Below are 22460 nucleotides of genomic sequence, written 5' to 3' on the forward strand. Positions count from 1 at the left end.
CCGCTGTCTTCTTCTGACTGCTGTGTTTTATCAGAGTAGCAAATCTGGTAACAGTGGAACGCATGCGCAGCTGACAGAACACAATGTCTGTACCTGTTAGGACCTCCGTAACTGTAGGTGGCGCTGTATGCGCCGGTATCAGGAAGTGGAGGAGAGTGATGTGAGCGGCGGAGGAGAGCGGGGTCACAGGGAGAAGATGGCCAGTAGAATAATGTGAGTGATCTGAGCGCCCTGTATTCCTGTGAGCGGTGTCATGGCCGGGCTGGGGAGAGGAGAGGAGCCTTGTGTAGCTCGGGGTGACCTTCCATCAGAGAGGAGAGCCACACACATCTACTACCAGTCCGCACGTGTGCTTGTGTCATGCTGTGTGATTTTGGGGGGGGAGGGTGTCATGCTGTGTGATTAGGGGGGGATGTCATGCTGTGTGATTTGGGGGGGGGGTGTCATGCTGTGTGATTGGGGGGGGGGGGAGGGTGTCATGCTGTGTGATTAGGGGGGGGATGTCATGCTGTGTGATTAGGGGGGGGGATGTCATGCTGTGTGATTTGGGGGGGTGTCATGCTGTGTGATTGGGGGGGGGGGTGTCATGCTGTGTGATGGGAGGGTGTCATGCTGTGTGATTGGGGGGGGAGGAGGAGGGTGTCATGCTGTGTGATTGCGGGGGGGGAGGGGGTGTCATGCTGTGTGATTGGGGGGGGGTGACATGCTGTGTGATTGGGGGGGAGGAGGAGGGTGTCATGCTGTGTGATTGCGGGGGGGAGGGTGTCATGCTGTGTGATTTGGGGGGGGTGACATGCTGTGTGATTGCGGGGGGAGGGTGTCATGCTGTGTGATTGGGGGGAGGGGTGACATGCTGTGTGATTGATGTGGGGGGGGGTGTCATGCTGTGTGATTGGGGGGAGGGGTGACATGCTGTGTGATTGATGTGGGGGGGGGGGGTGTCATGCTGTGTGATTGGGGGGGGGTGTCATGCTGTGTGATTGGGGGGGGAGGAGGAGGGTGTCATGCTGTGTGATTGCGGGGGGGAGGGTGTCATGCTGTGTGATTGATGTGGGGGGGGGGGTGTCATGCTGTGTGATTGGGGGGGGGGTGTCATGCTGTGTGATTGGGGGGGGAGGAGGAGGGTGTCATGCTGTGTGATTGCGGGGGGGGATGTCATGCTGTGTGATTTGGGGGGGTGTCATGCTGTGTGATTGGGGGGGGGGGGGGTGTCATGCTGTGTGATGGGGGGGGGGGGTGTCATGCTGTGTGATGGGGGGGTGTCATGCTGTGTGATTGGGGGGGGAGGAGGAGGGTGTCATGCTGTGTGATTGCGGGGGGGGAGGGGGTGTCATGCTGTGTGATTGGGGGGGGGTGACATGCTGTGTGATTGCGGGGGGAGGGTGTCATGCTGTGTGATTGGGGGGAGGGGTGACATGCTGTGTGATTGATGTGGGGGGGGGGTGTCATGCTGTGTGATTGGGGGGAGGGGTGACATGCTGTGTGATTGATGTGGGGGGGGGTGTCATGCTGTGTGATTGGGGGGGGGTGTCATGCTGTGTGATTGGGGGGGGAGGAGGAGGGTGTCATGCTGTGTGATTGCGGGGGGGAGGGTGTCATGCTGTGTGATTGATGTGGGGGGGGGGGTGTCATGCTGTGTGATTGGGGGGGGGTGTCATGCTGTGTGATTGGGGGGGGAGGAGGAGGGTGTCATGCTGTGTGATTGCGGGGGGGAGGGTGTCATGCTGTGTGATTTGGGGGGGGGGGGTGACATGCTGTGTGATTGGGGGGGAGGAGGAGGGTGTCATGCTGTGTGATTGCGGGGGGAGGGTGTCATGCTGTGTGATTGGGGGGAGGGGTGACATGCTGTGTGATTGATGTGGGGGGGGGTGTCATGCTGTGTGATTGCGGGGGAGGAGGGTGTCATGCTGTGTGATTGGGGTGGGGTGGGGGGGGTGTCATGCTGTGTGATTGGGGGGGGGAAGGTGTCATGCTATGTGATTGGGGGGGAGGGTGTCAGGCTGTGTGATTGGTGGGGTGTCAGGCTGTGTGATTGGGGGGAGGGGATGTCATGCTGTGTGATTGGGGGGGGGGGGTGTCATGCTGTGTGATTGGGGGGAGGGGATGTCATGCTGTGTGATTGGGGGGGGGGGGTGTCAGGCTGTGTGATTGGGGGGGGGGAGGGTGTCATGCTGTGTGATTGCGGGGGGGGAGGGGGTGTCATGCTGTGTGATTGGGGGGGGGGTGACATGCTGTGTGATTGGGGGGGAGGAGGAGGGTGTCATGCTGTGTGATTGCGGGGGGGAGGGTGTCATGCTGTGTGATTTGGGGGGGGTGACATGCTGTGTGATTGCGGGGGGAGGGTGTCATGCTGTGTGATTGGGGGGAGGGGTGACATGCTGTGTGATTGATGTGGGGGGGGGGGTGTCATGCTGTGTGATTGGGGGGAGGGGTGACATGCTGTGTGATTGATGTGGGGGGGGGGGTGTCATGCTGTGTGATTGGGGGGGGTGTCATGCTGTGTGATTGGGGGGGGAGGAGGAGGGTGTCATGCTGTGTGATTGCGGGGGGGAGGGTGTCATGCTGTGTGATTGATGTGGGGGGGGGGGTGTCATGCTGTGTGATTGGGGGGGGGTGTCATGCTGTGTGATTGGGGGGGGAGGAGGAGGGTGTCATGCTGTGTGATTGCGGGGGGGAGGGTGTCATGCTGTGTGATTTGGGGGGGGGGGTGACATGCTGTGTGATTGGGGGGGAGGAGGAGGGTGTCATGCTGTGTGATTGCGGGGGGAGGGTGTCATGCTGTGTGATTGGGGGGAGGGGTGACATGCTGTGTGATTGATGTGGGGGGGGGGGTGTCATGCTGTGTGATTGGGGGGGGGTGTCATGCTGTGTGATTGGGGGGGGGAGGAGGAGGGTGTCATGCTGTGTGATTGCGGGGGGGAGGGTGTCATGCTGTGTGATTTGGGGGGGGGGGGTGACATGCTGTGTGATTGCGGGGGGAGGGTGTCATGCTGTGTGATTGGGGGGAGGGGTGACATGCTGTGTGATTGATGTGGGGGGGGGGGTGTCATGCTGTGTGATTGGGGGGGGGAGGAGGAGGGTGTCATGCTGTGTGATTGCGGGGGGGAGGGTGTCATGCTGTGTGATTGGGGGGGGAGGAGGAGGGTGTCATGCTGTGTGATTGCGGGGGGAGGGTGTCATGCTGTGTGATTGGGGGGAGGGGTGACATGCTGTGTGATTGATGTGGGGGGGGGTGTCATGCTGTGTGATTGCGGGGGAGGAGGGTGTCATGCTGTGTGATTGGGGTGGGGTGGGGGGGGTGTCATGCTGTGTGATTGGGGGGGGGAAGGTGTCATGCTGTGTGATTGGGGGGAGGGGATGTCATGCTGTGTGATTGGGGGGGGGGGGTGTCATGCTGTGTGATTGGGGGGGGGTGTCATGCTGTGTGATTGGGGGGAGGGGATGTCATGCTGTGTGATTGGGGGGGGGGGTGTCAGGCTGTGTGATTGGGGGGGGGGGAGGGTGTCAGGCTGTGTGATTGGGGGGGGGGAGGGTGTCAGGCTGTGTGATTGGGGGGGGGGAGGGTGTCAGGCTGTGTGATTGGGGGGGGGGAGGGTGTCAGGCTGTGTGATTGGGGGGGGGGGGAAAGGTGTCATGCTGTGTGATTGGGGGGGGGGAAAGGTGTCATGCTGTGTGATTGGGGGGGGGGGGGAGAAGGTGTCATGCTGTGTGATTGGGGGGGGGGGAGGGTGTCAGGCTGTGTGATTGGGGGGAGGGGATGTCATGCTGTGTGATTGGAGGGGGGGGGGGTGTCAGGCTGTGTGATTTTTTTTTTTGGGGGGGGGGGGGGGGTGTCAGACTGTGTGTATGATTGCACGCGGGGGCTTCTACTTTGTCTTTCACACTAGTCAGCCCCATAGGACTCCATGACCCTCCTACATGACATGTATCCAATGGACGGGGTTCACATGTGCACACATTCCAACCTGGGGACTAAAAAAGCCGCTCTTTATCAGACACGCAGGGTTGCCATTGGGCGATTCACACCAGGATCACAGATTCCAGTGCCATTTTCATGGGGTGTGATTTTGCATCCCATTCATTTTAATGACAAACTGCAGAAAGGCAGAAATAGTAACGCATCAAATTTCAGACCTCCAATTAGCTGCCAGCAATGCACTGCATTGGTGACCTGTGTTTGGGGTTCCCCTAACATTACACCCACGTGCAGATCACAAGGGTAGTGTATTGGATTGCGGTGTGGGCATCGTTGCGGAACTATACATCCCATGAGACATTGTAAGCCTCTGACATGCACAGACATGACTAGGCATGATGGGAATTGGAGTTCCTGAACAACTGGAGGGCCATAGTTTGAAGACCCCTGCTCTATAGTGTGTACTTGTCTCAATCCAGAGAATAAAGTGTCGTTTTGGTCTGCTGCCTCCTTTTTCTATCAGCATGAATCACTTCTGACAAGTTTTCCTGACACCAAGAGAAAAATGGTGACAGTGGAGGGACCTCCAGCAGAGAGACAGCCTCAGCTCTGTTCCTGTGCGCTGTGTGTCCCTTTCATTTAAGCAGTTCTCAGCTCTCCACAACCTTATTTCTGATCTCTCAGACAGGCTTATAAATTCTGAACTTTGAATGGATGTAGAGAAGATTGCAGATAAACAGGTCCAACTTATGTAGACGGATTTGTTTTTATCTCTGTGTATTATCTGGGCCAGTCACTTCTCTGAGTATATGTAAGGGTTTACAACCACTTTAATGGCACCCCAAACATCAGAAAACAGCGATTCTTCACATGTACAAAGGTTGTTTTTTAGTTCCCGTTCACACCAGAAGACATTCTGCATTCTGTGCACATTTCCCACACCGCGTTCCAAACACACTGGATGAGCGATCTGCTGTGGGTGGTAATAGATGCTTAATGCCACTTCCAAATGCAGAATGTTTGCTGGAGCAGATTGCATGGTGCTGCAGATTCAGTTGTAGTGCGTTTTTTTTTCTTCTTTTTTATAAGTAATGCATTCACTATTAGAATGTATGGGCTAGAAATAACATTACACTGAACTGCACAGGAACGCAGAGTGTGTTTCTGTGCGATTCCTGGTGTGGACCAGCTCACAAGCAAGGATCGGGGGCTTCTTTCACCGCATTACCGAAGTTCACCTCTTTGATCTCTAAAAGAACCAAATGATACAATGTTTCTATTTATCCCTCAACACTAAGCAATGGCTGTTTTTTTTAACAAGTGTGATCAGAGAACGGCTCTGCACTTGTTACATGAATTGTGGAAATGCTGGATTAAGATCATGAGGGGGTTGAATCGAGATAGCTTTCTTCTTCTTCTTCTTCTTCTTCTTCTTTTTTTTTTAACGATTAATCGTGCAGCTCTAGTGTGTGTGTGCATGTTTTTGTGTGTGTGTGTGTGTGCGCAAGTGTCTGTACGTGTGTGTATATTTGTATGTATGTTACTTTTAATCCTGACCCCACCCCTCCTCCCATTCCTGTACCATCAGAACTGCTTTTTAAGAGCCGGTTCACACTAATCCGACTCAAAGTCGGCCAGACTTCGGGCGATTTTGAAGTCGCCCTTGCAGAGCGACTTCATCGCGGCTTGCAAACGACTTCTCATAATAGAAGTCAATGCAAGTCGCTCCGACTTTGCCAAAAAATAGTGCAGGAACCTTTTTCTAAGTCGAAGCGGCTTGAGTCGCTTTGATTAGAACTGTTCCATTGCACAGCATTTGGAGCTACTTATCAGGCGACCAAGTCGCCTGACAAGTCATGGCAGTGTGAACCGGCTTTTACACACAGGTATTTGTGGGTGTTTTGGGATTTAGCCGTGGTCAAGCCCACCAAGGGGGATGGTGCCTTAGGGGGAGATTTACTAAAATTGAAGCAAGCAAAATCTGGTTCAGCTCATGAACCAATCGGCTTCCACGTTTTATTGTTAAAGCTTAAATAAACAAACTGAAGTCAGAAGCTGATTGGCTACCATGCACAGCTACACCAGATTCTGAGTTCTCCAGTTTTAGTAAATCTCCCCCATAGTCTCCTGCTACAAAGCATCCCTCAAAGCTGACTGGATGTACTTACAAGCCACTGGGATTCTTCATCACTCTTTATTTTGCAACGTACTTTTAAAGCCAGTTTCTACCCCTTTCAATGGTTAGAAAACCAAGGTTGGAGAATTAGAAATAAGGACAGGTGTTTTCTTTCTCTGCACAAATGGAACTGCAAGTTTCATTTCTATCTGACTTGGATATCAAAAGGAGGAAAATGTTACAGGCTTTTTAACAGAGATGTATGGCTATTTTATATTTACATATACATACTGAGGTGGATGCAGCATCGGTCCCCCGGCGCCTCTAACACTGAGAACCAAGCGATCAAACACCGCCAATTTCTCTGTTCTGACAGCTCCCCAAGTAGAGAGCTGTTGACTGTCAGCTCTGCCGCCTCCTCGCTCACTGGAGCGCTGGGCTGTGGAGGGGCGGGGAGCGGCTGGCTCAGGCTCTCAGTGGCTCACTGAGCCAGGTGTCGGTCCAGGCAACTGGCGGATTCCAACTTCCATTGTCGTGATGATGCGATGCCTGGACCAACTTCTGCAGAGAGTAGATAAACTAAAGGTATGTGACGTATATAATGACTAAAATGAATGGGTCAACAGATTTTTTTTTTTTCTTCTTTTTTTTTTTCTTGCAAAGAACTTGGTGTTGTTTTTAAATTGTGTATATGTACTTACCCGCTTGTTTATCTAACTTTAATGCATCTATTCTTCTGCCATTCTAGATATCCCCTTCATCAGCTTGGAAATCCACAGCTACGCGTGTTCCGAACAAACTTCTTCATGACCCTGGTCAGACCTGGCAAAGAGCAGCCCCCAGACACCGTGCAATTCCGTATTCCTATTGAGTAAGCATATACATCTACTCTGATGATGTTCCATATGACTCCATCTGCAGTGGAGAGGATCTGATAGAATTATGAAGCCTTTGATTGCAGTCTAGGAAATGAGGGGGTGTTTAGGAAACATGCTGCCATATAATATAACTAAATTACAGGCAAACGACTAGAAATTCAGATGTAATGCACAAGGGCTATTTTATCTTCCCGAAGGATTTGCATTTCTTTCCATCTATTCCTGTGATTTGCATAGCTCTGGCACATAGCACAGTCCTGTCTTGCAGGGAAAGGGACCGGATCTTTCTCTATTGCTGTTTCTCCTACAGGTCTCCTCCCCATGCTGTGACTGAAACATGAAAAGAGAAGCAGCACCCTGATGAGCTTCTCTCTCTCTGTCTGCTCTTTCCTCATATCAGTATGCTCCAAAATTAGATCACCATGTCAAGCCAGCCAGTTGTTTCCTGGCACAATAAAACATTACATTTTCATGTCAAAAATTACACATCATAACACCATAGTGCCTAAGCTCTTATCGTTGGGGCCGATTATCGGAGGCTGATATTCACTTTTTTTTTTAAGTATCGGCCACAAACTTGCCGATATTGCTTCAAGTAGTTGTACCGGAGTGATGCCTGCAGCTTAGACATCACCCCGGTACCGTTTTTTAGAGCAGATTGTCGGCTTTCTTGTAATAACAACCGATGCAGCTAAGTAGCCGCTCGGTTGTTATTACAAGCAGCGGGAGGGGACGTCCCTGGCTTGCCGAAAAAAGTCTGAATCGGCTTTGGTTGGGTCTTCGATGTAGTAACCCAGAAGCGATGTCATGACATCACTTTCGGTTACTGGAGCCTTAAAGGCGCCAGATTTTTAAAAAATTACAGTATTAAATACAGCCAAACTTGGCATTTTGAATGCTTTTAAGTGCAGAGGAGGGGTTTGGGGTCTTACAGACCCCAGATCCCTCCAAAAAAAGTTAGTGTTTTTATTCTGTCAAAAGGACAAGGAGGGCATGGACCTCCAATGGATGTGGCACATGAGAAGCATAGCAGTAAACTAAGCAAATAATATGGTGAGCTTCTTATATCTATGCTTTGGAAAATCCCATGCTTAGAAGATAAGTGACCAGGCCACAGACTTGATGTGGGGACAAGGAGAAATTTTGCCTCACATTTGTGTCCATCTGACAATAGACAGGCAGTAAGGGAAAATCTGCTGCAGACCGTGCAATATAATCTTGGTTTTCTATCCCCCCCCCCCCGTTTTAATTTCTGTCTCAGTTGCAGATAGTGAATTCCTCTCACTTCCTTTAAGGTAAAATGTTGTCAACAGGAGAGCAAGCCTGATGGGGGATTTTAACCCTTTCACACTCTATCCAAAAACAGGAAAACAGTTTTGGCTTGACATACACTTTGTGTAGGCTGTATTAAATGTACATAAGGCAAAGTACACAAAGCTCATACTTTTACTACTTTAAAGTGATACGTCTTTGGGGGGTTAAAATAAATAGAGCTTATACTTAGCTATTTTGTGCAACAAAATTGCGCAGGGCAGCCCCCTTTCTCCTCTGACAGTCTTCTGCCAGGGCTGTCCCTTCCTCCCTTCCATGGTTACCTCCTTAGCAGGCTGGATGCTATGGAGGCACCCATGTTTGCGCGCTCCTGCATCTATAGACACACACACAGCACCAGTAAGTCATGCCCCTGCTCCCTCCCTAAAGGAGCTTAACTAACAGCTGCCCTTAATGCCTATGGCTGCTATATGGCTCCCGCTGCCCTTAGTGTCTCCTATGAGATCAGGAAGCGAAACATGTGGTGCTGCAGCTGAGATAGAGCTGGAGTGGTGAGGGGGGCTGGGTAGGGCAGATAGTAGAGTGGTGTTTACATTAATGCAGGAAATGCATTAAAGTGGTTGTATAGCTAATTTATTCACCTAAAATAATACACGTTCTACTTACCTGCTTTGCGGAAACGGCCCTGAACCTCCTCTGCCAGCGATCTTGGCTCCTCCTCTTCTGTTTCTACCCCCCATAGCAAGCCACTTGCTGTGGGGGTAGACGTGCGGGCTCGTTCCCAAGCCAGGCTGTGTGTGTTCTTAGACACACACAGTGTGGCTTGCCCCAACCCCCCCCCCCCCCCCCCCACCCCACTGACTCCTGCTGCCCTCTACGTAGTGTACTAAACGCAGAGAGATGCGAGAGAAGCCCTGGGAGACGGGCACAGTGCTGGGTTGATTCAGCAGAAAGAAAGCAGTGCCAGCTAAGTGAAGCATAAGGTTTATTAATACAAAAAACACGTAGTAATTTACTCTTAGGTAAGTCAAGGCCGGTATGGTAGGTGAATGGGATCATCCATCTTCTTGTCCTGGATACCGTTGCAGAAAGGAGGGGTGCGGGGTGCCGGTGGTGCGTGGAGGCTGTTGTCTGGCAGCCTGTCACCCGCACCCCTCCTTTCTGCAACGGTATCCAGGACAAGAAGATGGATGATCCTATTCACCTACCGTACCGGCCTTTACTTACCTAAGAGTAAATTACTACGTGTTTTTTGTATTAATAAACCTTATGCTTCACTAAGCTGGTGCTGCTTTCTTTCTGTTCTCCTCAGAGCCTCTCCTTGCTCCAGCTGGCAGCTGCTTCTCGTGGGCCCCCTCCCCCCTTCCACCTCATCCTTTTTTTATATTTTTCTACCTATTTTTTACTTTCTATATTTTTACCTCTTTACCTCATGGTATGCCACCCACTAACATCAGAGAGCGCCATGTAATCATTGACTTTATGCTGGGTTGATTCAGGACTCTGGTAAGTAATTCGGAGGAAAGAAAGGAATCCACCGCGCTTGGTGTTATACACTGTACCATAGTCAAAAACGTGCATTAAAGTCCATTACATAATCCACTCAAGCTTTTCTTAATAACTGCTTGTGTTTTTATAGGCAAGAAAAAACAGTGCTCCACTTCTAGGGCCAAAACAACTAATTGATTAATCGATTATGAAAATAGTTGTCAACTGACATGGCTGGTGTACTGAGCTGTAAGAACATGTGAATGTGTAAGAAGCAATGCCTCATTGGACATGTAGGGTCAGTGCCCATTAATGCAGTCTTATCAGTGCCCATCTGCAGCCTCTTCATTGTTGCAGCCTGATCAGTGCCCATCTGCAGCCTCACGTCAGATTACACAGAGCGGGGATCTCCCGTTTACTCGGTGGCCTCTTTAATACGAAGTCCCACCTCCTATGATAGGCAGAACACTGGTCCAATGCCGGTCCAGGAGACGGAACTTCGAGTTACAGAGGCCGCCGAGTAAAGAGGAGATCCTCGCTCTATGTAATCTGATGGCGCTCGCCCCCCCCCCTCCCTTTACCTCCGAAGCAGCCAAATATAATTTCACTTCCTATGCACATATTATCATATAACACACACACACACTATTTGCACCCGATTTTGAGGGGGAATAAGTGTGTGTTGTAAGCCGATAAATGCGGTATATTAACCACTGCATATATATATTTAAGAATAAATTTCCTTTTTAAAAAAACAAAAAAAACAAAAACTTTTACCGTATATACTCGAGTATAAGCCGAGTTTTTCAGCATGTTTTTTCATGCTGAAAGTGCCTCCCTCGGCTTATACTCGAGTCACTGGCTTCACTGTGTTTTAAAAATGGCACCGATGTGTCACTGTGCATGTGCGGCATGCCCGGGAATAGCCGAACGTGTTTGGGTTTTCCCGAGCATCGGCGGCGCATTTGCGGTGACGTAGTATCGGCGCCGGGCGGCGCGATTTTTAAATTGAAAGCGGCTCACCAACAGGTAAGTGAGACTCCTCCGCAGCCCCTGCCTTTCCTCATGCAGTGCTGGGGGCATGGTACAGGACATTCTCCTGTACCATGCCTGCAGCACTGCATCTACTGTGCCATGCCTGTACATACTGTGCCATGCCTGTACATACTGTGCCATGCCTGTACATACTGTGCCATGCCTGTACATACTGTGCCATGCCTGTACCATCACCTGTGCCATGCCTGTACCATCACCTGTACCATGCCTATACCATCACCTGTGCCATGCCTATACCATCACCTGTGCCATGCCCTTACCATGACCTGTGCAATGCCTATACTATGACCTGCGCCATCTCCTGTACCATGCCCGCAGCCCCTGTTTTGGGTCTTGTAGTGGTCTAGTTGGGTCCAGTAGCTGCTGCATTTCCCACCCTAGGCTTATACTCGAGTCAATAAGTTTTCCCTCTTTTTTGTGGTAAAATTAGGGGTCTCGGCTTATATTTGGGTCGGCTTGTACTCGAGTAAATATGGTAACTAAATTATACACCACCCTTTTTTTTTTAAGGTTATTATCAGATTAATCGAAACAATAATCGGTCAACTAATCGATTATGAAAATAATCATTAGTTGCTGCCCCATCCACTTCATTTGTGCTCGGGGTGCCCCACATGGATGTACACTCCCCACTAAGTTTGACCACCTGTTTCTAGCGTGGTCTATTGTGCTTTTAGGGGGAAAAAAGTGTCATTGTCATTGCGACACAACTTCCGCCTATGTCATTCTCGGGCACCGAACCGCAGCTCGTGGAATCTAGTGTACACTGGCCAGGAACCCAAAAATACATGCTGTACACTCCGGGTGTCAGGAAATAGGCACCAAGGCATGTGAGTGGAAAATTTTTACTGTTTATCTACAACAAATTATATTTTCGGTATGAGTCTTCCTTCTCTCATTCTTCCCTTCAACTAACAACTGAGAAATAAAGACCACAGTGCCCACAAGTAGTGACCTCACCCAGGGTTTTTTCCCCCTGAAAGCGCAACAGACCACGCTAGAAATAGATGATCAAACTTGAGTGTACATCCATGTGGGGCACCTGAGCACAAATGCAGCGGAGCACTGTTTTTTCTTGCCTATAAAAGCACGAGCACTTTAATAGGAAGAGCACAGTGGGACTTGTATGAATTGATATTAAGTTGATTATGTAGTGGACTTAAATGCACTGTTTTAATTAGGGATCAACCGATTATCGGCACCACTGATATATCGGTGGCTGATATGCACTTTCCCCGATATATCGGAATTGGCCCCTGAGGTTACCGATATTTCGGGAAAGTGCTTGTACCAGAGTGGTGCCTGCAGCTAGAAGCATCACCCCGGTACTGGCGCCCATAGCCGGCGGTCAGCTGTCTCGTAATGACAACCGGTGCGGCTGAGGTGACGCATTCGGCTCTGATCGGGACTCCATGTAAAAAACCAGGAAGTGATGTCATGACATCACTTCCAGGTGCTCGGCGCCAAATTAAAAAAATTGACAGCATTCAAAACAGCCAAATTTCCCCCCACAAGGAGTACCTGTGGAAAAAAAAAATTTTTTTTTTACATGTCAGAAAATATCAGCCGATACCAATATCCAATGACCAAAATATAGATATCGGCATTAAAAAAACAATATTGGTCGATCGCTAGTTTTGATTATGGTATAGTGTATAACACCAAGCGTGGTGAATTTCTTTATACTATTGGTTGTATTGCAATGAGCGTACGTTGCACTGCAGCTAGTGTCATTAAGTTTTTTTTGTTTTTTATTTTGCATTCCCTATTCTTTGGTACTAAGTCTTTTTTATTTCACAGTAATTAGGTGAGGGGCAATACAATTACAAAGACATTTTTTACCTTAATGCAGGGAATGCATTAGAGTAAAAATGTTCTGCCTTTAGAACCACTTTAAATTGGAACTAAACCCTCCTATCCTTTTCAGCCATGGAAGCTGCCATCTTAGCCTCTGTTTGATCTGCAACTGCCATGGTGCTGCACGTGTGATCAGTTATGACACCAGTCATTTCATGGTTTCTCAGTTTGGTTGAGAGTTCAAAGAAATGTGACTGTTAGCATTTCCGGCATGCCAGGAATGTAACTGGTTTTTGAAACTGTTAAATTGATGGTTTTTGTTCTGCTTTAGGCCGCCAGGTGTGAAAGGGGCCTTAAAGCGGTTGTATCCCTCTTTTTGACACTTTTACCTACAGGTAAGCCTATAATAAGGCTTACCTGTAGGTACAAATAATATCTCCTAAACCGGCACGGTTTAGGAGATATTTACAGTGCATGCAGCCGCTCGCGCGAGCGGCGCATGCGCTCTGAAGGTCCGGGGGGACCTTCAATTAACTTGCCGGGAGCTTGCCGGAAAAATCACTCCCGCGCGCATGCGCGGGAGTTACGTCATCGCGGCTCCGGCCAATCAGCGCGCTGGAGCCGTCTCTTTCGGCCAATCAGCGCGCCGGAGCCGCCGAACCCGGAAGAGACGACGAGGGATCATGGCAGCGCCCGCATCAATGTCCGGGGGTCCGTGTCGGGGCTTCGTTTTAAGGTAAGTTAAACATAATGGGCTAGTATGCGATGCATACTAGCTCATTATGCCTTTGTCTTGCAGGTTTTTTTTTTTTTTTTTTTTTAATAGGGTTTACAACCGCTTTAAGGTAAAAAAAGTTTGGACTTTAGAACCACTTTAAAGCGGAACTTTACCCATAACAATTTGCTTCTTGCTGGAGGCTGCCATTTTGCTGAAGCCCAGAGCCCCCGAACAGCAGTAAATCATAAAGCAGAACTAAACACATAAAAAACAGTTACATTCCTGGAATGCCGGAATTGCTAACTGTCACAATTGCTTACTGTCACAATTGCTTATGTCCTAAACCAAACTGTCAAACCATCAAAATGGCTGGTGTCATAACTGATCATATGGGCATCACCATGGCAGTTGCAGTTTAAACAGAAGCAGCGTCTTGGCTGTAAAGAAGAAGAGGGATTAAGTCTGTTTTAAGGCTGTCAGCAGATCGGTCTCTACAAACTCAGCAGTGCCTACAAATGCCTAAAATGGAAAGCAACGAAGCATGTGCAGAGCAGGGTGAGACAGCGTATTGATGGATTTTACACAATATACCGCACTTATTTTTAATGTTTTACATAGCTATACCTGCAAAATGGGCCAGCCTGAAGTCCTCTAGCAGTACTTTATTTTTTGCCTAAAGTTTCACTTTAAAGCAGAAGTAAGTCCATTTATTTAATGGTTTCAGAAAACTGTTTCATTTCCGGCGTGCCGGGATTGCTAACTGTCACATTTGTTTGTATTCTCAACCAAACTGTCAAACCATGCAATGGCTGGTGTGATAACTGTTCACACGTGCAGCATCATGGCAGTTGGATAATAAACATAGGCCAAGATGGCAGCTTCCTTGGCCGAAACTGATAGGAGGGTTTACTTCCACTTGCCGACCGCCGCAAGTACATATACTGCGGCGGTCAGCCCCGGCCAGGCAAAGTGACGTATGGGTACGTCACTCGCCTGTCATTTGCATGTGATTCGTTCGCGGGGAAGTCCGTGCGTGTGACCGGCGGACCCGATGTCCGCCGGTCACTCGCGATCGTCCGCCGTGAAGGGAGAAAGGCAGGCGGATAATGTAAACAAGCCCCCTGTGTAGGAATAGTGATCATACGGTTCTACTATGTAGGACCGTTGATCATTGTTCCTACAACAGTAGCCATGTCCAATCACAGTAAGAATCACACCCCTAGGGACACACTTAACCCCTCCTTCCCTGCCAGTGTCATTTTGCAGTAACAGTGCATATATATAGCACTGATTACTGTAGTAATGTCACTGGTAGCCCCAAAAGTGTCAAAAATGTCAGTCAAGGGTCCGATCTGTCCGCCGCAATGTTGCAGTACCGCAAAAAAATCGCAGATCGCCGCCATTACGCGGTAAAAAAAAAACCCACCAAAAATGACAGAAATCTTTCCCTTAGTTAGTAAATGCAATAACTTTTGAGCAAACCAATCAAAATACGCTTTTTGCGATTTTTACCAAACATATGTAGCATAAAACAAATTGGCCTAAAATGTTAAATTTTGATTTTTACATTTTTTTTTTTTGGGGAATTTCATATAAAAAAAAATTGAAAAATATTATTTTTGCAAAATTTACTTTTTTTTTTTTTTTTTTTTTGTTTATAGCGCAAAAAGTAAAAATCGCACAGGTGATCAAATACCACCAAAAGAAAGCTCTGTTTGTGGGAAAAAAAGGACGTCAAATTAGTTTAGGTACAGCGTCGCACGACTGCGCAATTGTCCGTTAAAGTCACGCAGTGCCGAATCGCAAAAAACCCCCTGGTCGGAATGGGGGTAAAATCTTCCGGGGCTTAAGTGGTTAACTGTCCGTCGAAGCTAAATTTGTCTACAGGCTTCTAGATCGCATTGGCAAATAATGGTTAGCTTGCCAGAGTCACAGAAACATCCAGTAAACACCCCTTTCTTCTCCTCTGCCATACCTCCCCATTTTTATTAATTTCACACGTGTCCGTATTTTCCTCATGACCTTACTGACTAAGCACCTCAGGAATGGGGCTTTTTTTTAAAGATGCATATACTGTACATCGATGTGCTGTAACCACTTTACTACATGGAAGTACCTCTGCTTATGTCAAGTACACTCAATGTGATCCGCTTGGGTATATATATCAATATATATCTCACCAGATGGAGTACCACCCTGTATCTCTTTAGTCACTGTATACACAAGGAAATGGTTTCTTCAGGGAGACTGTTAGGATTTCTGTTTTGAGAGACACCAAGAAAACAAATTCTTTTACAGGATCGTTCTTTTACATAAAAACCACAAAAATGCATAACAAAATCTGTCTTTGGCTCTCCAGCAGAGTCCAGTGTCAAGCTTTCAGCCACAGGCTTTTAGCCATGCGCCTTTCAGCAATGAGTTGATGGCTTGTGTTTTGAATTAAGTCTGTTTTTTCTGTTACCCTAATGGTGCAACGTTTCCTGACTTCAGGTAAAGAGAAGTACACACTTTTCTATAGTGAGAGCTCAAGGGATGTAGACTTGGAGTTGTTGCCTTCTGCGATCGCTCAGTTTTTGGTAGCTAGCTTGCTGTGGGCTACATCTTTCACCAGGATGTAGGCAAAAACCGTCATACAGTGGAAAGATGTACAGAACCAAGGAATTCATCTTGCAATCTCTCCTCAACTGCTGTTAAAGCGAAACTTTATTCGGTGGCATGGGTTGTGTAATCTCTGAAGGGGAGGATTGAAGTCACTCATTGGCAGAGGTCACATGACTAATGCCATGGCAGTAGCCACATGCTTGGCATCTGCAATCAGAATTTTGGGAGACGGGTATGTGCACTCTAAACTGACTTTAATTGTTGCAGTTTTCCCTGGATTGTGTCACAAGATTAATAACACTTGCCTGGACTTGCTCTGGAAATAGTTATCATTTCAGCCCCTGCTTCCTTATAAAATCCTAAATGTGGTACTTTTGTGTTTTTGAGGAAATATGACAGTGTATTACTACCATAACATGTTATTTGCTCTCTACAGAATGACAAAGTTTGATGTCCAAAACTATCTGCAGAGTATATACAATGTACCAGTGTCAAGTGTGCGTACTCGCATCCAGTTTGGTAAGTGACGTGCCAGACTAAATGTAAATTAGACTAAGTTATTATTTAGTAACTAATGCAAGCCCGGAATTTTAGGCAGCAACCGAAAAAGAAATCATCTGAATCAACGAGTGAAGCGGCCAGATTACAAGGTGGCCTATGTTCAGCTGGTAAGTTCTGTCCTTTATTTTTATTTTTTTTACCAATATGTCTCGGTTTTTTGTTTGCGTACTAAAGAGGTGCTTCCACTCAATAAACGAAGTTTAATAAGGCTGCCTTGTGCTCTTTAGACACGCGCTTCGAAATGAGGTGCATTTTCCATTCTTAATGCCTGCTGCACACCTACTATGGTGTCTGGCCATGTTTGGGGGTTGGCAACTGGTTGACTGTGGGCATGTGACAGGTAGACTGAGAACAAATCCCTGCGCTGGCAACCCCCCACCTTCTAGGTGCCAGTCCTTCACTCCCCAACCCCTCCCCCAGCCTTCTTTGCTGCTGTCATCAGTAAACCGCAGAGAGTGGGAGGCAGCACAGCTCAGGACGGAGGGCCAGAGGAGGAGCTGGCCAAATTAACTTTTCAAGTTAACCCACAGGTGATTGGTCCTAAACAACCCTGGCATATGTCAAGCTCTACAGCCATTTCACACCACGCGCATCATCCGTGTAAACCTTTCTGCATTTCTAGTGTAAACTTTTACCCAGCCATTACTTTTCATTTTGGTTTTGAATAGCAACTTGGAGATTAAAGGAATTGTAAAGGCAGAAGGTTTTTTTTATCCTATAGCATTAAGATTAAAAAAAAACCTGTGTGCAGCAGCCCCCCCTAATACTTACCTGAGCCCATCTTCATCCAGCAATGTTGCAGGATTGTCCCCGGATTCCCCTCATTGGCTGAGACCGTAGCGCAATGCGGTTGGATCCCACTGCTGTCAGTCAGCCAATCAGGAGAGAGAGGGGGCAGAGTCGGATTGCAGCTCCATGGACACACGGAGCTGTGACTCTGAATGGACACGGAGATGTGACTCTGCTCGGGTGCCCCCGTAGCAAGCTGCTTGCTGTGGGGGCACTCAATAGGAAGGAGGGGCCAGGAACACAGAAGAGGAAGCAGAGAAGAGGAGAATCCAGGCCACTCTGTGCAAAACCAACTGCACAGAGCAGGTAAGTATAACATGTTTGTTTTAAAAAAAACAAAAAAATTAGACTTTACAATCACTACTAGGGAGCTTCATATATCAGGAATCTTTGCACCTGAGTTCCCTGCTCTTCTCACATCCCATGCCCGTTTTTAAGCTATTGTCAAGGCAAAAAAAAAAAGACCACATATGTAGTACATCTCTAAAATACATGCACGCTTGCAACTACAGTAAAATACCCAGTTGGTCTGCCAGAAAGTCATTCAGCGCTTAATTTTCTGTTGTGGGCGCAGCATTTGTATGGATTGAGTGTCATCAGCCCTAATCAATGTCAGCCACTGTCTTCTCCTAAGCATAGGGACTAATTGAATTGTAGTCCAAGATAAGAACATAGAGGGCTATATAGTATTTTTAATAAAATGCAGACCGATCCCAGAAAACTAGATTTCTGACAAGAATAAGTATTTTTTTTTTTTTTGCACCTATAAAACAGATGCAACAAAATGCCTCCACTGGCATATTTGCCAGCCCAGAAGGGAGCAAATAAGTGACGATTCTTGTTGGAGTTTACAGATACTGTTAGAGTATATCCTATAACGTGAAACTTTCCGTAGCCAAATGGTTTTTAAATCTGCAACTGTAAAAAAAACTTGCACGTTCCTTTTAATGGGATATCAAGTACCTTGAGACCCCTGTAACTTGGGTTTGATATCATATGGAAATGCCATTATTGGGATTCAGACTTAAAACAGACCTTCACTCAAGAGTGGAAGTGTCGCTTATCCTTCTCGCCATCCAGCCCCTAACAATTTTGAGGTGTGTGTTTTTTTTTTTTTTTTCTTTGACTGGTACCGGATCTCAATTTTTCAGTTCTTGCCTAGGTGAGAATGATGTTGCTTGTTCCACTCCCCTCCCCTCCCCATCTTCAGCTTCCTAGAACACGTTACATTTCCCAGGAGGTGCTAGGACTACTCGCACTGCGTGATGGGGAGCGGTCTGTAATTCCTCGAAGTCACAGCCAGCTTCCAAATCTGCAGTGCCAAGGACCCACAGCAGTTAGAGAAATCAGCTGTAGGAAGACCGCACTGGACTCCTATAGGCCAATGGGTACCTGATTTTTAATCGGCAGCAAAGGTATTTGGTTAGCTCTTCCAAGTACTGAAGCCAGAGAATTACCATAATAACCAGGCAGGAGAGGTCCACATTAACAGCTTAAATAATTCTCTCAGTATAGATTTTCTTAGATCTGAACTGCAATACTTGCGACTAGATTAATAGATACCTAGGCAAGCTAGGTTCAGTATAGTTATCAAGGGTTTGCCTCAGAGCTGTTGAAACCTCATCTTAAAGTTTTTAACTAAACCATCTTTAGTCTTCATCAATGTCTGGGGTATCGGTTAGGGTGGACCTTACTCAAAGCTGTAGGCCTCTTTCACATGGGACTGACTGCCGCTAAAATCCGCTTGCTCAGCAGGGAATCTCTCCACTGATCCCCCGCTGAGCAGGTGAATGACGGGTCCTTCTCTGCTCACGCAGGGTGGCCCAAGGTAAATGGACTGCTTGTCTGTTTACATCCAACTGCCATCTGATCCCATCTGCTGGACAGAAGGATCCGTCTTTTTTGTGGATCAGATTGGATGTAGGTGGGTGTAAACGAACACATGTCCGTTTACAGTTGCTGCTTCTTGTGTGAAAGGGGCCTTATTGCCTGTCAATAATCGCCAGAGACAAATCATTGGGAAGAGCAGTTGTCACCTATATCCTATAGCTCAGTGGTCATCAACCCTGGCCCTCAGGGCCCACTAACAGGCCAGGTTTGCAAGATAACTGAAATACATACCAGGTGATATAATTTGCTGCTCAGTGATTGCAGTACTCTAGTCTGCATCTCCCCAAGATAATTCTTAAAATCTGGCCTGTTAGTGGGCCCTGAGGACCGGAGTTGAGGACCACTGCTATAGCTGATAGAACACTGCAGGGCTAACTAGCAGGAAGCAAAACATTTCCTGCTTCGGAGGAGGAATTCCTTAGGGGACAGAATTAAGAAACTGAGGTCAGGTACATCTCTGAAAAGAAACCAATCAGCTTCTAGTATTGTAGGTTTTTTTTTTTTTGTTGAAAAAACTTAATTGAACAAGCTGACGTTAGAAGCTGATTTGGCTGCCATGCACAGCTGCACCAGATTTTGCACTCTCCAGTTTTAGTAAATCAACCCCTTCGTTTTAGGGCTCTTTCAGATGGCCGCTCCGCTGTTCTTGTCCGCTGTGGGACTTTTTTTTTTTTTTTTCACGGAGCGGATGACATTTGTGTCATCCGCTCCGTATGCCCGCATATCATCCCATCTGTTTTCGGATGATATACGGACATAATGTAAGTCTATGGGGATTGTGGATGTCAGCGGATGACACCGCTGACATCCGATTTTGCTTCCTTTCCGTTTTTTGAACGGAACAAAAATAGGGTTCTGTTCCGTTCCAAAAAACGGAACAGAACTGAAAGGAAGAAAATCGGATGTCAGCGGATGGTATTCCGCTGACATCCGCAATGCCATAGACTTGCATTATGTCCGCAAATCATCCGCAAAAAAATAGGATGATTTGCAGACAAGCGGAGCGGCCGTGTGAAAGAGCCCTTAGGCCTTGATTGATCATTAAACTGCTCTTCGTACTTCATGACCATGGTCATTCCAGGAGGTGGTTGGCCATGGGCTATCCTCTTTTTATTACTTGTTCTCCAGAGTCTGGTGATGATTTTTGTGATGTTAGCTCTCCAAAGGCTGCATATCTGTTCCCAAGAGTCAACAACACATGTTTGGTGACTCAAATGTTCTGAGCTTTGAAAACGAGGGTTGTATTGTAATGCAGTGTGTGTGTTTATTACAGACATTCTTCCTGGATTGAGTTAGAAATGTCTGATTCAGAGCTTTAATATTTCCTATGATCTGCCTGTGATCCTGATATGTTAACCATCTCAGCCTGTGCTGCTGCTTTTGTTTTTCCTTTTGGTGCCTATACTGTGAGACCATGACATCAGTGTGGCTGGATTACTACTGTGACTCTGGTCGTTTTCATGTTCTCAGCCGCTTGGCACCCATTGTCAGTGGCATGTTTTAATTTCTGACATAAGCTGTGTTGTAATACCATTACATTGCATTATTAGTTTGTTGAGAACATCTTGGCTATTTTGAACACCTCTGAACCTGACACGTTTTCCCATTTCTGCAGAGCCAAGGACAGACCTTCCAGTTCCCAGATCTTTTTCCAGAGAAGAAAGACACTGTTGAGTCAGGTTCATTTGACGAAATCCAATTAGAATTCCTGGAGAATGAGAAACAGCGCCAGCGTAAGGATCCACGCAGAGGAGGACTTAATGACTGGTTTGGGTTGTAATACATTCCTTTTGTAGCCACTTCAGTATTGGATTCTCTCTCTTCTGCACAGAATGGGATTTCTAGGTCTGAAGGTCAAAGTATCACGCTCTTTATTTCCTTTGGAGAACCTACAAGGAAGATCCTCAATCAAACTTCTTTCAAAGACCGTAATATTTATTTTTTTCAAAGAATTTTTAGAGCTGAAAATGAGCTTTGCGGTGAATTTTCCTATAAATAAACCGTGTGTGTTTTTTTTTTTTCTTTGTAAAATTGGGATTGGTCATTTCTATATCCTCGCCGTCATTATCAATACTGAAATAGGACTCAACGAGGGGCCTAGTGGCCAGTGCATATCAATAAAAGCTTGACTTTTTTCCCCCCTACCATTATAAAGGGAAGCACATGCATCCTGAGTCTTTATCTGTTTCTCATCCGCAGTACATATCAGAGGTGGGGGACTTGAGTCACATGACTAGACTTAAGTCACCAGTTTGAGGACTTGAGACTTGCTTGACTAAAATTAATAAAATACTCGACTTGACTTTGACTTGGTATTCATGACTTGAGACTTGACTTTGACCTGAGACATATGACTCGAAATGACTTTACTTTTTTAAGTTATTAAATATTTGCATTTTCTCAACATGTGTTAAAGCAAAATTAATGTGCCTGTTATGTTTCTGACACCACAGTCACCTAAAACACCTCAGTGTGTTCTATTTTTAGGACACTGGCTGTTTAACAATGGAAATACTTAACATGGTTTTAGTGACTGTGGTGTTAAAACATGACCAGACGAAGGATTTTGAGCTGTTTGGGCATTCAAAGTGGTTCTTTAACCACTTAAGCCCCGGAAGATTTTACCCCCTTCCTGACCAGGGGGTTTTTTGCATTTTTTTTTTTTACTGCGTAACTTTAACGGACAATTGCGCGGTCGTGCGACTCTGTACCTAAACGAATTTCACGTCCTTTTTTTCCCACAAACAGAGCTTTCTTTTGGTGGTATTTGATCACCTGTGCGATTTTTTTGATCATGCGCTATAAACAAAAAAAGAGCGTAAATTTTGCAAATAATATTTTTCACTTTTTTTTTAATATGAAATTCCCCCCCAAAAAAATAAATTTAACATTTTCGGCCTATTTGTTTTATGCTACATATGTTTGGTAAAAAAAAATTGCAAAAAGCGTATTTTGATTGGTTTGCGCAAAAGTTATCGCGTTTACTAACAAAGGGAAAGATTTCTGTCATTTTTGGTGTTTTTTTTTTTTTTAACGAGTAATGGTGGCGATCTGCGTTTTTTTTTTTTTTTTTTTTTGCGGTACTGCGACATTGCGGCGGACAGATCGGACCCTTGACTGACATTTTTGACACTTTTGGGGGTACCAGTGACATTACTGCAGTAATCAGTGCTATACATATGCACTGTTACTGTAAAAATGACACTGGCAGGGAAGGGGTTAACTGTATTGGAGAGGGAGGGGTTAAGTGTGTCCTAGGGGCGTGTTTCTAACTGTGATGGGACATGTCTCCTATTGTAAAAACAGAGATCAACGGTTCTACATAGTAGAACCGTCTGATCTCCATTTTTACACAGGGGAGATTGACAGGCGGCTTGT

At 46.8% G+C, this 22460-nt stretch overlaps 1 protein-coding gene across 1 annotated transcript; it reads left to right on the top strand.

Annotated features, from left to right (window-relative positions):
- Positions 1-108: 108 nt before the first annotated feature.
- MRPL23 (mitochondrial ribosomal protein L23) lies at positions 109-21033 on the top strand. The gene is made up of 5 exons (XM_082271155.1): positions 109-213; positions 6781-6903; positions 16279-16361; positions 16437-16510; positions 20698-21033. The coding sequence occupies exons 1-5, from the start codon at positions 128-130 to the stop codon at positions 20860-20862; spliced, it is 531 nt and encodes a 176-aa protein (XP_082127281.1). The 5' UTR covers positions 109-127; the 3' UTR covers positions 20863-21033.
- Positions 21034-22460: the final 1427 nt, after the last annotated feature.

The sequence above is a fragment of the Pelophylax lessonae genome, assembly GCF_965119305.1.
Source record: "Pelophylax lessonae genome assembly, chromosome: 10".
NCBI classification, from domain to species: Eukaryota; Metazoa; Chordata; class Amphibia; order Anura; family Ranidae; genus Pelophylax; species Pelophylax lessonae.